Here is a 17,204-nt window from a genome sequence, read left to right on the forward strand (position 1 = left end):
AAACAAGCCCCTATTTAATTATCCGAGGAAAACAGGACTTATAGAGAGAATTTAGTTATGTATTTAAGTATTTATATTTGTATTGTAATATGCTGTTATTTACACTATTGCTTCCCCCTTTTCCCACTAAATAATTTATTTATCTTAATATTGTTATTAGCATTTTTATTATTACTCTATTTATTTTAGGTTTTTTTCCTTATTATTATTTTTTTATTAGTGTTATTATTTTCTCTCCTTATTTTCCTGTCTATCTACTGCTCCACACACCAGTCCAGTAGGTGGCGGTAATGCACCTGTACGTTGGTCTGCCAACCGCCAATAAAACTCAAAAGAAGAAGAAGAACATACAAACGCAGTTTGCAAATAATGACAGTGAGCTTAGTTTTCATATTAAGAAAGAGTGAAAGTTACACTTTTTTTTTCTTCCCCCATTTGTGGCGCCCTCTGGATGGACGGCGCCCTAGCATTTGATTTTCCTATACTGCCTTTACCACGGGCCGGCTCTGACCGGGTGGAGCACAAGCTCTGGGGACAGTAGTGGAAAGCAGGCTTGTTAGTCCATCTGAGGAAAGATGATCGGTGGATAAGGACACATGACAACTGATGAGCAAGAAGGGGAGGAGGAAGAGGAGGAGGGATCAAAGGTAAAGAGATAATAAAACAGCAATAAGGCTAATTAGTATTAACACTCTGGAGGAAAAAGTGTCACACCAAAGCAAGGGGGAGATATATTGGGACAGCGTTTGAGGTCACTATACTATTTGTTTTTCACTTTATTGTGTCTGGGGACCGTGCTGACCATTCTCATCTGGCACACGAGCAACAACAAGTAAGTTTGTAACTATTTTTCCCAGTCAGAAAGGAGTGTGCTGCTGACAGGACGACAGGCAAGAGTCGCAGATCACAAGGACATAGCAGTTGAGGAAATAGTAATCAAGTCATGAGTCATGTCAAAAGATACAGAGCTGTGAAAATGTGTTGTAAGTGTGAACTGATGGTGTGGATGTGTCTTATACGACACCATGTGTATTCAATTAAATGTTCTTCATTTAATTTATACAGCCAAAAACCAGTCTGTACAGAATACGACACCTTCTGTCCCTTAACCCTCACTTCGACAAGGCAAAACTCTTAAAAAACAACCCAAACCTTTAACAGGGAAAATCTGTGCCTGTATCTGTAATTTACCCCCAATAAATACGGGCATGTTATTGCCTTTGTAAGCGAATTTATGAATCTGGATGCTTAGAACTTCGACTAACACACACTGACACTGACATCTGACGACGTCACACTAGGCTGGTGTGTTGAGAAACCAAGGAAGTGCAGTGCTGATTGTGAAAATTAGAAAAGCTTATATTGTGGCTAAAATATATTTTTTTAAGTTTTGCTATGGCACTATACATCTCAATGAAGTAGGCTGATTTTGTACGTACATAGTTTTATGGCTATAAGTTTAACTTTTTCCTTGTTAACAACACAGCAAAAAGAATGGCCACTCCTGCTCCAGATACCATTCACAGGCCATATGACAGAAGTTGAGACAAAATAAAAATAGCGAGAGGTCCGAGATTGTAGATTAGAGGCTTAATATCACATGTGAAATTGTTTGGTTGAGCACTTCTGCACAAAACTGCACATTGCGCCTGCCCAAACGGGCACTGCAATTATATAGTATAATGCAGTGGTGGGCTGTCAGGGCCAGCAAGGCCTTCTCTACTGGCCTAACATAACCAGAAATCATGATCATAATTATGATAAAGGTTAATTTATTTTTTTATTTTATTTCCCTAAATATCTAAAAGTATTCATATTCTCGTCTTCGGCGTCTGTGCAGTGTAAGTGAACGGGCAAATACAGTTGATGGATAGTTGCGATAGCCAATCAGATCACGAGTTGTGTCAGTAAGGCCCTCTAGCTGGCCTCACGTTGAACGTGACATTTACGCGTCCTGTGATTGGATATGGATACTTACTAGTTTGAGCCACGGCAGTGCTGTGCAGATCAACAGAGTCACACCCGGGACTGTTAACGGTATGTAAATAATCTGGCACATTGGCGCAGCTGTGTGGTTGTACTCAAAGCAACAGGTCACAGAAAGTCGTGATACGTCACGTTTTGACATGAAACATTTTTTTTACAAAGAGACTTGTTTATTGTGTGGCCGTCTTGTTAGTGTCTTTCTGATATTAAACTGCGATTTTGCAATGTATTGTACAATCTTGTTAAAGCTTGCATATTCTTTGTGGACTCATTTAATAAAACTTTTTGGAAAGATAATTTTAAAGACCCTTTTATTTTTAAGTTTTGACAGTAGCATATCAGATATGTTTTAATTGCTGATGCGGTATTGTTGATTTTTAAAATGCGCCGGATAATAGCCCATTTTGTAAACAACTGAGGTGATGCAATGCCTAGTAGTGCTTAAGTGTGTTTCTAACTACTCTCCAGTCCTGGTGGTATAAATGCTGGAAAAATGAAAGGTATTTATTGACTAAGTTGGACATCACTGAAGGCCTAAGTGTGAAATGCACCGCCCGCCACTGGTATTATGACAATCTGTCATAGGTTTTTAGTCCCACAGGTGCAGACATGAGGGAAAACTGGGACTCATACAATACAAGACTCCAACTGGACTACATCAGAGTTCTTTTACAAAAAAATAATTTCATTCTCATGTGATGCTGACAATATAATGTAATACTAAAATATCCACTTGTTCCGTCCACAGCAATGTGGAACCTTACAGACCACCTCGTCATAAGAAAAGTCCTCCTCGACTTTCTGAACTCTGCAAAGGCTGCAGGTGAAAGCAGACATGCTTCCCCTGTTGTTACTGTCACTATTTATCTTATTAAAAAAAATTTTTTTTTTATTTGCTGGTATCTGTATTTGAATGTGTGTGTGTGTGTGTGTGTGTGTGTGTGTGTGTGTGTGTGTGTGTGTGTGTGTGTCACAGGGAGGTCATTGCCAAAGTAAAAGAGCGATACTCTCAAAACTGGATGAAGCAGGAAAACAATTACACAAAGTTCAGGTAAAAAAAATAAAAATAAAAGTTTTGATTTTTTTTTTAATACATTTTTTTATTTAGTGAAGCTAATTGTCCTTGCTTGAACATGGATATGCTGTTCCTCCAGTGTTCATAGTCCATGCAGGCAGGAATTACATACAGTTCATGAACAATGACATTATTTAAGAGGTTTTTAAATACATCTGAAATTCTGATATGAAAGAAGAAACTTTTTATTATTATTATTTTTATTTAAAAAACGATTTATTTGGCAACTTACATTTTGAAGGTCAATCAACACTCTTGGCCATCTTGTCTTATTAAATAAAGTCCTTGTGGTTCCTCAGATCTGAGCTGAGCAGCAAGTGTAATGGTTTTGACAAGGCCATCATTACCCAGGCCAACACTCCAGTGGGTTCCAAGATTGTGTATGATGGTGAAAAGAAGAGGAGCCTCGAGGTGACCCCGGAGATTTTCAGCACCTTTGCAAAGGTCTGTTGTGTCTCATTCATTGATATTTCCATCATTAACATCTGTCACTATTTTGGTATCATGATTCTTCCTCAGATGTTTTACCACAGACATTATTTCACTGCTTTGCTCTTGTAACTTCTGCTACAAGTCAAGCAGGTTACATTTCTTTAATCCAATATAATGTGACTTCAATACAGTGACCTACTTTTAATGACATAATTATTGATCAAAAGGAGCAAAAACGATTGACTTCTTAAATTTACTGGTCAGGAAATGGTGGCAGATTTATGTATGATTTATGGTAGAACCTAGCCTGGGTATACCCATACTGCCTTGCGCGCTCAAATTTCATTTCGAACCTCCAGGCAGTCTGGCAACCAGAGAGGTTTCTTAGCCCTGTTTTAGGGATCCAATCACAGAGCGAGGAGGGACGGCAAGACGATGACGCGTACTACTCGGCACTTGGAAGCTTGTAGTTTTCTTACGGATCCAACATGGCTGCTGCTGACGCGAAACTCTCTTTGGCTGTAGATGGTGTTTTAAATAGTTTAGAGCGAAAGTTGAAAGGCGAAAGGTCTCTCGACGGCTCCGCTGTCCCCCGGCTCATAGCCCCGCTACAGTAACGCCGGTGATCTCGCTACGAGCCAGGGGACAGCAGAGCCACCGAGACACCCGCAGCAGCTTGTTTATTGCCCATAAAATCAGTGGATGTGTGTGGCTGAATGACATGAGGGGGAATAAAGCGTGAAAAAAAATAATCTTGCAGAAAGCGAGAACTGGAGAAGCAAAGCAGCAAGCAACACTCTCACACAGACACACACACAACAAACATCAATTGCTGTCGCTCTACATACGTCATCTGGTATAACTGATACGATTGGCTAAGAGCTACCTACAGACGCTTTTGATAGACATTCATAGCGCCCAATAAACGGCCCCGGAGGATCGTAAACCACACCTCCTCTACGGAGAAATGAATGGCTGGTTCCCAGACTAGATCTAATTTGAGATTAGTCTGGTGTTAGCCAGGCTAGGTAGAACCCTGAACTCACTGAACAAAGGTGGCTAAGGTGGACAGGGCCATTCTTTATGACTTTGTACACTTGGGAGAGGTCAATTAAATTCATGTCTGCAATTTTACTGTGTATTCTAAGAATCCCTCCTCACCTGTTACTGTTTTGACCCCTACCAATAAAAGAGATTATGGAAACAGATACAATAAAGAAACTAGGACTGCACGCAGTACTGAACGGGCCCTCGCAGTACACGCGTGTCGGGGCATGCTGCCGTCGGGGTGTGTGCATTAAAGGGGCCAGTCTATCCACGATTTTCCTGGTGCAGCTTCCGGGTTGTGGGCGTGGCCAAAAATGATGGGCGAAACATCCGGTTTGTAGCGGAAGTGGCGATCCATCCGGTCTATTTACATTTACGAGCTCATATTTTAAAAAGCTAATAAGCCTGCGGCTTGGTGCTTTACTTTAAGTATGATGGCGAGATGGGAGCACAACAAAACGGAGATCAGACGAGATAAAATATCGTTGCCCCTTCCCTCCTCTATCACGGATTGGGAGGATGAGGTAAAGAAGTGGCCGAGGATAACGTATGCTAACATCTTTAGCAACGTAATAAACGCTATGGATTGTGACGGTGAAGTGAGGTGTGAGATGTGATGATAATTATGGACTATTTCACCGCACCGGTAGGTGAGGAGAAGAAAGGAGAGAGAGACAGCGGGACCTCCGACTAGGACGCGGACGGTCCGGCTAACGTTAGCCAAGATAATGACTGAGAGAGTGAGTTGGAGGAAGATGAGGAGGAAGATATTGCGCTCATGGATGAGCCGATGCTAGCATACAATGTCTCTGACTGTAGTTATCTAAACGAGGACAATGTTAAAGAGACTGTCGCTCTGGAGTACAAGTGGAGCCGCAAACTTCAGAACAGCGCCGCCTGCTAGCTGCTGTTTACCGGAGGAGACGTGAGAAGACATGACCTAGGTAAAGAGATGACTGATGGTAAGTGCTTATACTTTATCTACACGATCCTCTTTTTCTCTGTTAGAAGGGCTAATAAAATCACTAGAGCAGGCTAAGAAAGCAGCTAATCATGCTGTGTGATAACTTCAGTGTGTGTAAGGTTAGCCCAGGTGTGTGCGTGTCAGGTGTGTGTCTCAGGTGTCTACTGTCTCCTATAAATTACCTTTATTAACATAATGAGGAAAATCAGTGTTTCATTCACTCAAAAAAGTGTTGTTTCTGAACATAATCCAGGCAGTGATTACCTTATCACCACACAACTGAGGCTAATTATTAAACAGTAATATACAAACCTCATTAGTACGAGACAGGGTTGCTGTGAGACACAAAGATGAGGAGATCTTTAGGCTATAACAAAATAAACAGCCTAAAGTATGGTAAAAGTATTGTTTAAAAGTTCTGATATGGTGAATCATAAACTGTATGGTGTATATGTTATGTTTCTGAATATGGGGCTGTATTAATTCCTGTGCTGTCTATCAGTGAATACACTGATCATATTGAAGCAATAATACAGAAATGGTCAGGCCTCATTCAACAATGATTCAATATGATTTAGCCAGCCCAAAAGGTTTGTGATGACTGGATTTTTCATTTATGCTATCTTATTTTATAGATGAAAACATTTGGTCCATCTTGTGAAGCTCCATACGACTCTGTAAGAGGATGCAGTGTGAGAAGCAGCAACACCAGAGGACTGCCTACTTCCTTGATGCATGTGACAGTTTAATTATGAAATAATAATAAATAAATATGAAATAATATACAATATATTCTGTATTATTATTATTATATTAAAAGGGCCTGTATATATTTTTTTAATTGTATGGATATGCACTTGTAAGTAACTGTAAGTACATGTGTGCATGTGGCTCAATATTTAATATATATTCTTTATATTAATATTTTTAAAGTATTATATTTAAATACCCATCATATATTCTGTATTACAAAGGGGTGTTGAATCTTAAGTTTTTTAGTGAGTTTACAGAATTTACAGTTTGTAAATAGTTCTGATATTTGTTCAAAAGAAAATACTGTACTAAATTAACATTTTCATGAAATGTTCTGTCATATTTTTTCGATCAAATTAGATTCCATAATGTGAAGATGTTCAACCACAATAAAATTAATTAAAAGTTGACACACACATGTCTGACAGCAGATTTCTGTTTATTCTGAGACAATGCATTTCATTGATTACATTGACTGAACCAGTTTGATTCAACATGAGAAATGGTACAAGAAGGAATACTGTCTTATTTACAAGTAATAATAATAATAATACATTTTATTTAAAGGCTACTGTCTTATTTACAAGTAATAATAATAATAACACATTTTATTTAAAGGCTACTGTCTTATTTACAAGTAGTAATAGTAATAATAATACATTTTATTTAAAGGCTACTGTCTTATTTACAAGTAATAATAATAATAATACATTTATTTAAAGGCGCCTTTCTTGACACTCACGGTCACCGTACAACATCAATAATACACAACTCAACAACAGCACAATAATAATAAAATTAGGAGAGAAAAAAAAAATTAAAATAGAGCAAATAAATAAACAATAAAAGCAGCCGAGAGAAGTGGAGAAATGAAAGTAAAAAGTAAGTGAATCCAGAACCCCCACCTCTTCCCCTCCCTCCCTCTCTGCTGCTCTTTGTCTCCAGTCACATGTTAGACTTCTGTCTATTTGCTAGAGATAAGCTCTCCCCTAAGATTTACAAGAGCTGCACAAATTTTAAGTATCTTTTCAAATTTAGGCACAAGAAGAATAGGCACAGTTTGAGAGAGGATTTTAAACACCTTCAAACGTCTAATGGTCCGTTCAACATGAATGCGGACATTAGAGATGCGTCGCGTGCGTGTGACCTGTTCATTTGTCAGCTGGCCTCGCTTGCGTGTAAATGCTGGTAAGACCAGGCGCACCTTCCTTTCATCCAGCATCTAATTGTGAACTCACGGTCTGCCATGACCTGATCTCCAGGATGCAAAAACTGTAGAAACCCTGAGCTCTGTGTAATAAACCTATCACTACACTTCCCACCTTAAGCCTCAGAGATGAACATGATCAATCCAGATGCAGCAACTGCCACAACATATTTTACAGTATTACTGACATAACAATGGCTATATGATTCGGTCCTTGCATCCTTGTTGGTAGCTTTCTGCAAAACACTCTCTGAACAGTCAATAATACAAGTAGTGTTAGGGAAACATTTTTTAAAAACCTGTGGCATAGTAGTTTTTATCGTATCACGGGGCAGCCATGGAATGAGAACGGTGGTGTTTTCAGCAATGACATCAATCCAGAATTTCACTGTTTTGCTGACCTGACTGACAGACACTTTAAAGCGTCTCGCTAAATCACAGGTAACTAGATTGAGTTTAAGTTTCATAAGAGTCAACAGAATTTGGTCAGCCACTGGCATTTTTGATGATGTGGGGGCAAAACTTCGTAAACAAGACACAAGAGTTTTAAATTCAAGTAGAGGAATCCCTGTATACAGTAAACTGTCTGCATCATTTTTTTGTGTAATGTCTGCAACTGACAGTGACCCGTCTGGGGCTGGTACAGTCGTCGCGCCACTGAGGATGGGTCCTTTGGAGTAGATATGGTCGCTCATGGCAGGGTCTGCCCACTGTGTCTGGGCATCATGAAGAGTCTTTGCAGTAGGACCTGGCTCTTCAAAATCCCCCACACCGGTCTCATCTGAAGTTGAGTGGGAGAGAAGATTAATTCCAGAACCTATTCAAATTCTAGTCACAAAAATAAAAGACATACATATGATTCAAAACTCAACACACCTGTTCTTAGGACAACTTTGTCAACCCCCCCCCCCCCCCCCCCCACTGAGGCGACGTCTCTGTCCGTCCGGTGGCATTGGACCTGGCTCTTCAGCCTCCACCACACCAGATTCATCTGCAGGTGATGATCAGTGTTATATAACATGAATGCCACTGACACCAAATAATAAAACATTGATAACAAATTATCACAGTAATATCTATAACAACAATCTCTGATCTATTCCACCCAGTTACACTCTCCTGAATGTCTGACAGAGAGGGGAAGGGAGAAGGGGGATCAGATGGAGACAGAGTCTGATGTGTAAATGGCTTTAAATTGACTTTTTCACTTACTTTATTGTATTTCACTGTGCTACGTATAAGTTACAAATAAAGCACCTTTGTGGTGTATCTGATCGGGCACTCGGTGCTCGACTATTAGAGGGTGCACTAGAGATGCGCAGAGTGCGATTGCTTCTGTCTGTTGTCATGGAGTTGAATGCCAAGTAAAGAGTTCGCCGGTTATAACCTTGCCTCCGTTTGGATTATTGAACATAACCTGAATAAGGACCCACAAGTATAACTAAGAGTCACACAACAACATATACAAATACCACAACCTTCACCTTTATTTTAAAACAGAATGAATTTCAGTGTGCATGTGTGTGTGGGGAGAGAGAGAGAGCTGTGACTACTTTTAAACTATAAATGGATTGAATTACCATAATTTCCGGACGATAAACCGCTAATTTTTTCTCATGCTTTGAGCTCTGCGGTTTAAACAAAGATGCGGCTAATTTACGGATTTTTACGAGCTAACGAGCTTCATGACGCCAAAACATTTGGACTCGTCACATCAGACCAATGAAACTGCTCAAAAACGGGAGATAACCACACTACATTAACACAACTTAGAAAGCCTAACTCTAAACTATTTAACATACCTGTGGGATTTCGCTGGACTCTCCTGATGAGGCGGCGTCTTCTCTTTGCTGGTGGTCTGTCATATCCAAGAAACAGCGTAGGATAAGGGTTGTCATCCGATGGCTTTTTGTCCACAAAATGAAACGAACATACATACAAATTCTTTGGTTTTTTTTTTAGCCAATTCATTTTTGTTTCCTCATCTTTTGGGAGCCGATGGAAACTGTAGATCCGCGGACACGGGCAGTCAGTTTTTCTCTTGTGCTCACGGTTCAAGACACTCAGAATTAAGCCACTCGTTTAATTTTCTCTGGTTGTATGTACAACCACGGACAGCACACGATATCCCTGAACTCCGGGACATCTCGTTTCTTCGCCTTTAGTTTTTTTCTTGTTTCTTTCTCGTTTCTCTCATAGATACTATAATTATTGTATATTATATTATTGTCTCTCTCCGTCTCCTACTGCGACTTCCGGTGCGCGCCGGAAGTTTCGCAGATAACTGTTGCTAATGGTCTGGGCACAGCAGCACTTATTAAATTAAACTGCCGCCAGAGCGCCACCTAGGGGCTGATCAATAAAACCTTCAAGGGTTATCCTCAGGAGGGCATTGACAATAAGTATACCAAGTTTGGTGTTAATCTGACCAACCAATGTGGAGATATAGAATACTTCAATTTAAAGAGCGCCACCTCGTGGTCATCGCCCAAAATTTTGCACAGAGCCTCAGGGGCTCACGGGGAAGTAGTTACGTGAGTTTCATGTCATTCAGACACACCAATGTGGAGATATGCAACACTTCGTGTTTTGTGTTGATAATAGCGCCACCTGCAGGAAGTTGTTATCTAATAACTTGAGTGTTCTTTGGGTTATCAAAATTCTTTTAATAACTTTTCGTCATGAGGGTCCATAGATGCTGTGTGCAAAGTTTGGTGCAAAACGATGAAATTGCCTAGGAGGAGTTCGAAAAAGTAGGTTTGCGACATTTCATGAATTTGCGGAAAAAAACGGGAGGCGATGTGGGAGTTATTAGCCAAAACGCACGTTCCTTTATTATAGTGCCACCTAGTGGTGAGAATTCAGGATGACAATAGATTATAAAAATTTTCGCCATGTGAGACTTATGTGTTTATACAGTCTATGTGTGAGACTTATATTTAAAGTTTCGTGAGTTTTGGGGTATGTTCAGGCATTGAAAAATGCGATCATTTGGGTACGAGAAAAATAATAATAAAAAGAATAATCTTTCGAAATACAATAGGGACCCCGCAGGTTGTTGCCTGCTCGGGCCCTAATGAAAAAAAAATCTCATCAAGATGACGTCATTTTAAAACTTCTGAGCTTTTGATAAAAGTACATGTGCTGATGATCCTTTGCCAAATCAGCATCAGCATAAGGTTAACTTTTCAACAAATATTATTGAAAGCTTAGTTAATAACTGCAGGTAGATTATGAAGAGGCTTCCTTTTAAAATCAATGAATACCTGAAGAATGAATGAATGACTAATGATTAAATGTGGGTTACAATTACTAATTGTCGAAAGAATAATCACGTAACCACATGCACCGGATTTGGATATAACATAAAATAAAGATATTATACATTTCTTTTTCCTAATAAGGCTCTTTAAGAAAGCATATTTTCATAAATGTTTTCTGTTGCTGTTGATTCCAGGAGCATCCATTCCCAAATCAAATGTGGGACACATGTGCTGTTGTTGGGAACGGAGGGATCCTGACCGACAGCGGCTGTGGAAAGATGATCGATTCAGCACAGTTTGTTATCAGGTGAGAAAGTTGTCCAATGTAGTGGCTTGACAGGCAGTCGCAATCCATATAACATTATCTTCTTGTTGTTCAGGTGCAACCTTCCTCCTTTGGAAGACGACTATGAGAAAGATGTGGGCACCAAGACTGACCTTGTGACAGCAAACCCAAGCATCCTCACACAGAAGTGAGCAAGATCACAAATCTCACTGCACCTTAAAATTTTCTTTAGCTTTGTTACAACACATCTGTTGTTTATTTTCAGGTACGGGGCTCTACAGGGGCGTCGCCGTCCGTTTGTGGAGAGCCTGGGAATCTATGGCAACTCTCTTCTTCTCCTTCCCGCCTTCTCATATGGCCATGTCACTTCCGTGTGCCAGCGGGCTGTCTACAGTATAGAGGACTTTGAAAGCCCCATCCGACCTGTTTTCTTTAACCCTGAATACCTCCAGAAACTAGCCGTCTTCTGGCGCTCCCACAGCGTAAAAGCATTGAGGCTCAGCACCGGCATAATGATGACTAGCCTGGCACTGGAACTCTGTGCTAACGTGCATCTGTACGGGTTCTGGCCCTTCAGTAATCACCCACTTGGACTCTATGCCCTGACTAACCACTACTACGATGATGTAAAAGCTAAGGCAGGAGTCCATGTCATGCCGGTTGAGTTTGACCTCTTGTTGCAGCTGCACAGCCAGGGGGTGCTCAGGCTTCACCTGGAAGATTGTCAGCCAGGTAAAACGTAGTTCCAGGAAAAGTGGTTTGTCCAGTCACTCATGAAGTCTGCCATACTTTTGAATGAATCGACAGATGTATTTTGGTTGATGACACAGATTAAATGTGTCCAAGCAAGGTGCTCAGACTTACAGTGAATACTGAGTTGGCCAATCAGCAGCCAAAGTGTCTGCACTGAAACTGAAATCATGCATTTTGCATTTGCATCAAGTTTTTGGTGGGTCTTGTGTAACTGGGAGTATTGTTATTCATATTTCTAAAGTCTTAACAGTGATCTTTTTCATCTAGAGAAATGTGTACAAGCTGTAAGCTGTAAATGACCAAACTTGATAACTCAAGTGAGCCAATTTTAAAATTCCATTAATGTTTGTGATTTTTTTTATTTTTTACTTGTGAACAGTGTGAGGTGAAAAAAAAAGACTATAAATTGAATAAATATTTTTTGACAGTCTTTGTATTTAATTTGTGGCTGGAGTGGAATTCTAAAGCTTTCCCTGACCCATCCCTTTTTTCTTGATTTAGTTTCTTTAAGCCACTATGTGTCCTAAAACCTGCCAAGATTTACCATTATAATGCATCGACAAAGTAAAAGATTATAATATGGAAAACAGTGTGGTATCACACAAACGTTTGATCTTTTAAGGTGTTGTTGAATGCAGATAGCATTGATAACTGGTATCTACTCTCCATAAAGGAAACTTCCTAGAATATACCACCAGGGGGCAGTCAACCACAACCACAAGGCAGATAAGACATCATTATAGAATATAAGGTAAGATTCAACTTCTTGTTCATGCAATGACAGTAGATGAAAACCCCAAAAGCAATTTTTACAGGTTACACCTGTAGAGACACATACATTTTCACCTTCCCCATGAGTGATCTAGCTCATTATATATCAGCTTCTATAGGAACAAAAGGGATATTAAATAGCAACAAGGCCAAACATTAGCTAACAGGTGTTGCCCCATTACTGCCTACATTAATTTACAAATAAATATATATATATATATATGGGGGGGGGATTGTGTTTTTTCTTTCAATCAGATGCTCAATTAAGTGGAGATTGTTAAATTCAACATAGTACATGCAATAGGCTAGATATACATTTAGGTATGATGCAAATTTGTGACATTAGGCATAATTGGACATCATAGTAATTAAATACATTTTCCAGTCTCGGGAATGTAGATTCTTTTATTGATACTGCTGAGACAAGGCTTTGTACAGAAACATATGTTGTTTTTCAATTTCAATCATTGCTTTTCCATCATCACATGTATCATACATGGTATGTATCCAAAATGCATCAACACATATTAGTGGGGTACATACACCACTTCTGCTGCATTAAGACTGGAAGCAGTCTGAGGCAAAGAGGGTGTTCTCAGAGTGATAGCATATGGATCAAGGACCTTAACAGCAGCAGAGAGGAATTACAAGTTGCATTCAGGCAAATTAGAATTCCTGGCGCTAAAATGGGCCGTAACAGTGCGGTTTCGGGACTATCTCTTCCACGCACCTCACTTTACTGTTTACAGCAACAATTATCCCCTGACCTATGTCACAAAGTCAGCAAAACTGAATGCAGCGTGAGCTGATTATAGGTTCACATTGAAATACAGGCCTGGAACAGCGAATAGAGATGTAGACTTCCTGTCACACAGACCACGCAGACCAGAATCCATTGAGGATGTCATCCAAGAATGTACTGAGGAGTGCCAACAGGAACCTGTAATAAAGATGTGCTGCCAGAAGGATGCCACATCTCAGAGCCAATACAGCCTCTTGCAGCAGATGACATAAGGACAGCTCAAAATGCACACCTAGTCATAAACAGAGTCCACCTGAAACATAAAGACAAGCTGACAGAGAATGAAGGTGTCCGACAACTTCTCAGGGAGTGGCCCCGTCTACAGATAGGTGATGATGGCATCCTCAAGAGAGAGACTGCAACGAGAAAGCAGCTGGTTGTTCCTAAGTCGCTGAAACAAGTTGTATACAAACACCTACACTAGGAAATGGGACACTGCAGATAGAATGGTGGCTCTAGCAAGAGAACACTTCTTTTGGCCTAAGATGAGACAGGAGATGGAACACTATGTTAGTAAGTTAGTAAGTGTGTCGCTGCATTAAGAAAAAGAAACCAAACAGACTAACCAGAACAGCTATACAGAGTATAGAAACTCCTGCACCGTTTGAGATTATTTCCATTGATTACTTATATCTGGACAGGTGTAAGGGAGGTGAGGAATTACATACTTGTAGTTGTTGATCATTTTACTAAATATGCACAGGCATATCCAACAAGAGACAAGTCTGGGAAGACAGCAGCCAGAAGGCTTTTTGATGACTTTATCACGCGTTTTGGCTTCCCATTCAAGGTACACCACGACCAGGGAAAAGAGTTTGAAAACACTCTCTTCCACAAGTTCCAAGACTACTGTGGTATCCGTCACTCCCGCACTTCTCCATATCATACTCAGGCAAATCCTGCTGAGCGCTTCAATAGAACACTGCTGGGGATGCTACCGCACTAGAGGAGTCTCAGAAGTCAAGGTGGAAAGAGCACCTTAAAGTGGTCCATGCCTATAACTCAACTGTGTACGAGGCAACAAGATTCTCCCCATTCTTCCTTCTCTTTGGCTGTGAACCAACACTACCAGCGGACCTGATATTCCCCAGGAAAGGAGAGGAGAGAAACCAGTCACAGACTGGCTATGCAGAGAAGTGGAGAGAAGTCATGCAAGAAGCCTATGCCATTGCAAGGCAGAATATGAAGAAAAGTGCTAGAAGAGGACAGAAAAAATACAATCAGCGTGCATGGAGTGCTACACTTGAGTCAGGTGATCACGTCCTGGTAAGAAACCTCACACCCAGAGGCGGCACTGGAAAACTGCGCTACTGGGAAGACATGATTTATGTTGTCAAGGGAAGGAAAGGCCCTGATAGTCCAGTGTACGTGGTGGTTGAGCCATGCAAGGGACTGGGAGAAAACGTGTGTTACACCGAAACCTACTTCTGCCATGCCCTTACCTGGTTGAAGAGCCGGAGGCGGGTGAATCCAACCTGAAAGAGAAAAACACTGGAAACAAAACAATACAGAGAACAGGAAGACAACATACACACAAGCACAACACTTACCCAGCTGATACAGACAGTTCCAGTGAAGAGGAGTATCACTTGTGGACAGCAGAGAGACATGCAGATCTGCCCCTCAGTGCAGAAGCAGAAGAGTTTTGCCCCAGGAGTGACACATCCAGAGACAGAACTGAGGTGGCGTTTATACCTGAGAACTACTATGAAGAGGAACATGTGGAGAAGGAACATGGCGTGGAGGACAAGAGTGATGACCCAGCTGTGAAATCAGAGGATGAGCAGAGTGATGCTGACACATGGAGAGGAAGGCCTAAGAGAGTTCGACAGCCCACCTATGACCAACTAGGGCAGCCAACCTTTCAACAGCTGAAAACCTGCCCTGTCGGTGTGAGAGAGCCCTCTGAGACCAGCCATGACCTGCCGACCAGGTCATCAACCATGTATCCTTTTTGTCATGAATAGAAGTGCACACACACAAGACATTTTAAAAAGTTAGTTTATTTCTGGTTTGTTACACAAGTTATAGTTCATGAGGATGTGGTAATTGACACACATTACAAAATAGAAAAACAGGTTAACTGGACATTTATTTTAATAATAAGTACAGAAAATTAGGATACTATGCTAGTGTTTTGGAGTGACAACAGTAGTGTGGTACATACAGTAAAGGAAGAATAAGTAGTGTGCACTCTTACAGAATAGACTTACTGAATACATGGCTAAGAAATGTGTAAACACACAGTTCTGGGTGTAGATGGTCATTTCCTTGTCCCATTTGTGAAGATTTGGGGGGGGCACCAATGCTTGATCCCGTATTGTGGGCATGAGAGACTTTTGCAAAGGAATAAAAAGAATGGATTATTAAGATAGTACAACCTCATCATCCTGAAAAAGAAAAAATGTGCTGTGTGTCATACATACCTGTTTACTTAATTTTCACCAAGTGTTCAATCGTTGGGAGATTAAGAAAATGTTTGGCAACATTTTATTTAGTGGGTGGGGTTTTGAGACTTAGATATAAACATTATTATTTAATTTACATTTCAATATTTTATATTTTAATAAGTTAAAATAATTTAATCATGTAATAACTTTAATAATACATTGAAGTTGTATTTTCATTTTGCTTATATTTTATATTTTCGGGACTGAGGTCGTAGTTCATCTGTGATGCCAGCGCACGAGAACAGCTCCGTTGTGTCACGAGTCTGTGAAGGCTTCGTCTGAAAAAAGTGGATGTATAACCAAACCGGGACAAATAAAGTTGCCAGAACTGTGAGGCGGAGTCATGTCTACTTGAGGGTTGAACACCTTGCATCTTGAATATCAAGTAGGTCGCCACCTACTTCATGTCCCACCATGACAGGAAACACCAAATATCCTTCACAATAGCTACACATGGTATTAACCATTAATTTAATATAACATGTTTTTAGCATTTTTGTTTATTTTGACAGCAACCTCTGTATCTTTAAATACTGAGCTTAGCCAGCCAGCTAGCCTAGCTGGCTACTGAAGCGAAGAAAGGCACCGTCAGGTTTATGAGGAGTGTGTGTTTAGCTATATGTAGTTTTGCTCCGGCCTTCTTTGCTCTAAATCAGTTACTTTCAATTTTCCTCCGTGAGCTTTTACTTTTTTCCAGCTGATGCTGAGCCAGAGCAACCTAACTTAAGATAAGCTTTGAAAATCAGGTAACGTTGGTGCTTCTCCCAGTGACTAGCTAACATTCCTAATTGTTATCTAAGACACTAAGGCCGCGTTCAGACTGCCAGCCAAAATCCGATTTTTAGCCCATCCAGATTGGAACTGGAATGCTCTTTTGAAGTCTGAACAGTCACAAATCACATGAAATCCGATTTTTGCGAACCGGATCAAAACCACCTTCGGGAGGTAGTTTCAGTCAAATGGTGTTGCAGCCAAATGTGTGGTTTATGAAGAAATACTGGATTATAATGGTAAATCTTGGCAGGTTTTAGGACACTTAGTGGCTTAAAGACACTAAATCATCAAAGATTAGATGTCTCAGGAAAATCTTTAGAATTCCACTTCAGCCAGATATTACATACAAAAACTATTTCTGATAAATATTTATTCAATATTCATTCAATTGAACGTCATTGATTTTCATCTAAGGCTTTTCACAAGAAAAGAAAACATCACACACTTTCTTTGTTGTTCATATTGAATTCTAAACTGGTTCACAGAGTTTTCAAGTTTGGTCATCTACAGCTTGTACACATTTGTCTAGATGACAAAGATCACTGTTAAGACTTTAGAAGTATGAATTTCAACACTCACAGTTACACAAAACCCAACCAAGACTTTATGCAAATGCAAAATATCCCAGTCTGTTATTTAAC

At 40.2% G+C, this 17,204-nt stretch overlaps 1 protein-coding gene across 1 annotated transcript; it reads left to right on the plus strand.

The window, feature by feature from the left end:
• Nucleotides 1-596: 596 nt before the first annotated feature.
• Nucleotides 597-15,306, plus strand: LOC131973045 (alpha-2,8-sialyltransferase 8E-like). The gene is made up of 9 exons (XM_059334888.1): nt 597-647; nt 720-832; nt 2,735-2,809; nt 2,963-3,037; nt 3,361-3,505; nt 10,922-11,034; nt 11,108-11,200; nt 11,279-11,745; nt 14,792-15,306. The coding sequence occupies exons 1-9, from the start codon at nt 597-599 to the stop codon at nt 15,304-15,306; spliced, it is 1,647 nt and encodes a 548-aa protein (XP_059190871.1).
• Nucleotides 15,307-17,204: the final 1,898 nt, after the last annotated feature.

Source organism: Centropristis striata, chromosome 6 (assembly GCF_030273125.1).
Source record: "Centropristis striata isolate RG_2023a ecotype Rhode Island chromosome 6, C.striata_1.0, whole genome shotgun sequence".
Classification (NCBI taxonomy): domain Eukaryota; kingdom Metazoa; phylum Chordata; class Actinopteri; order Perciformes; family Serranidae; genus Centropristis; species Centropristis striata.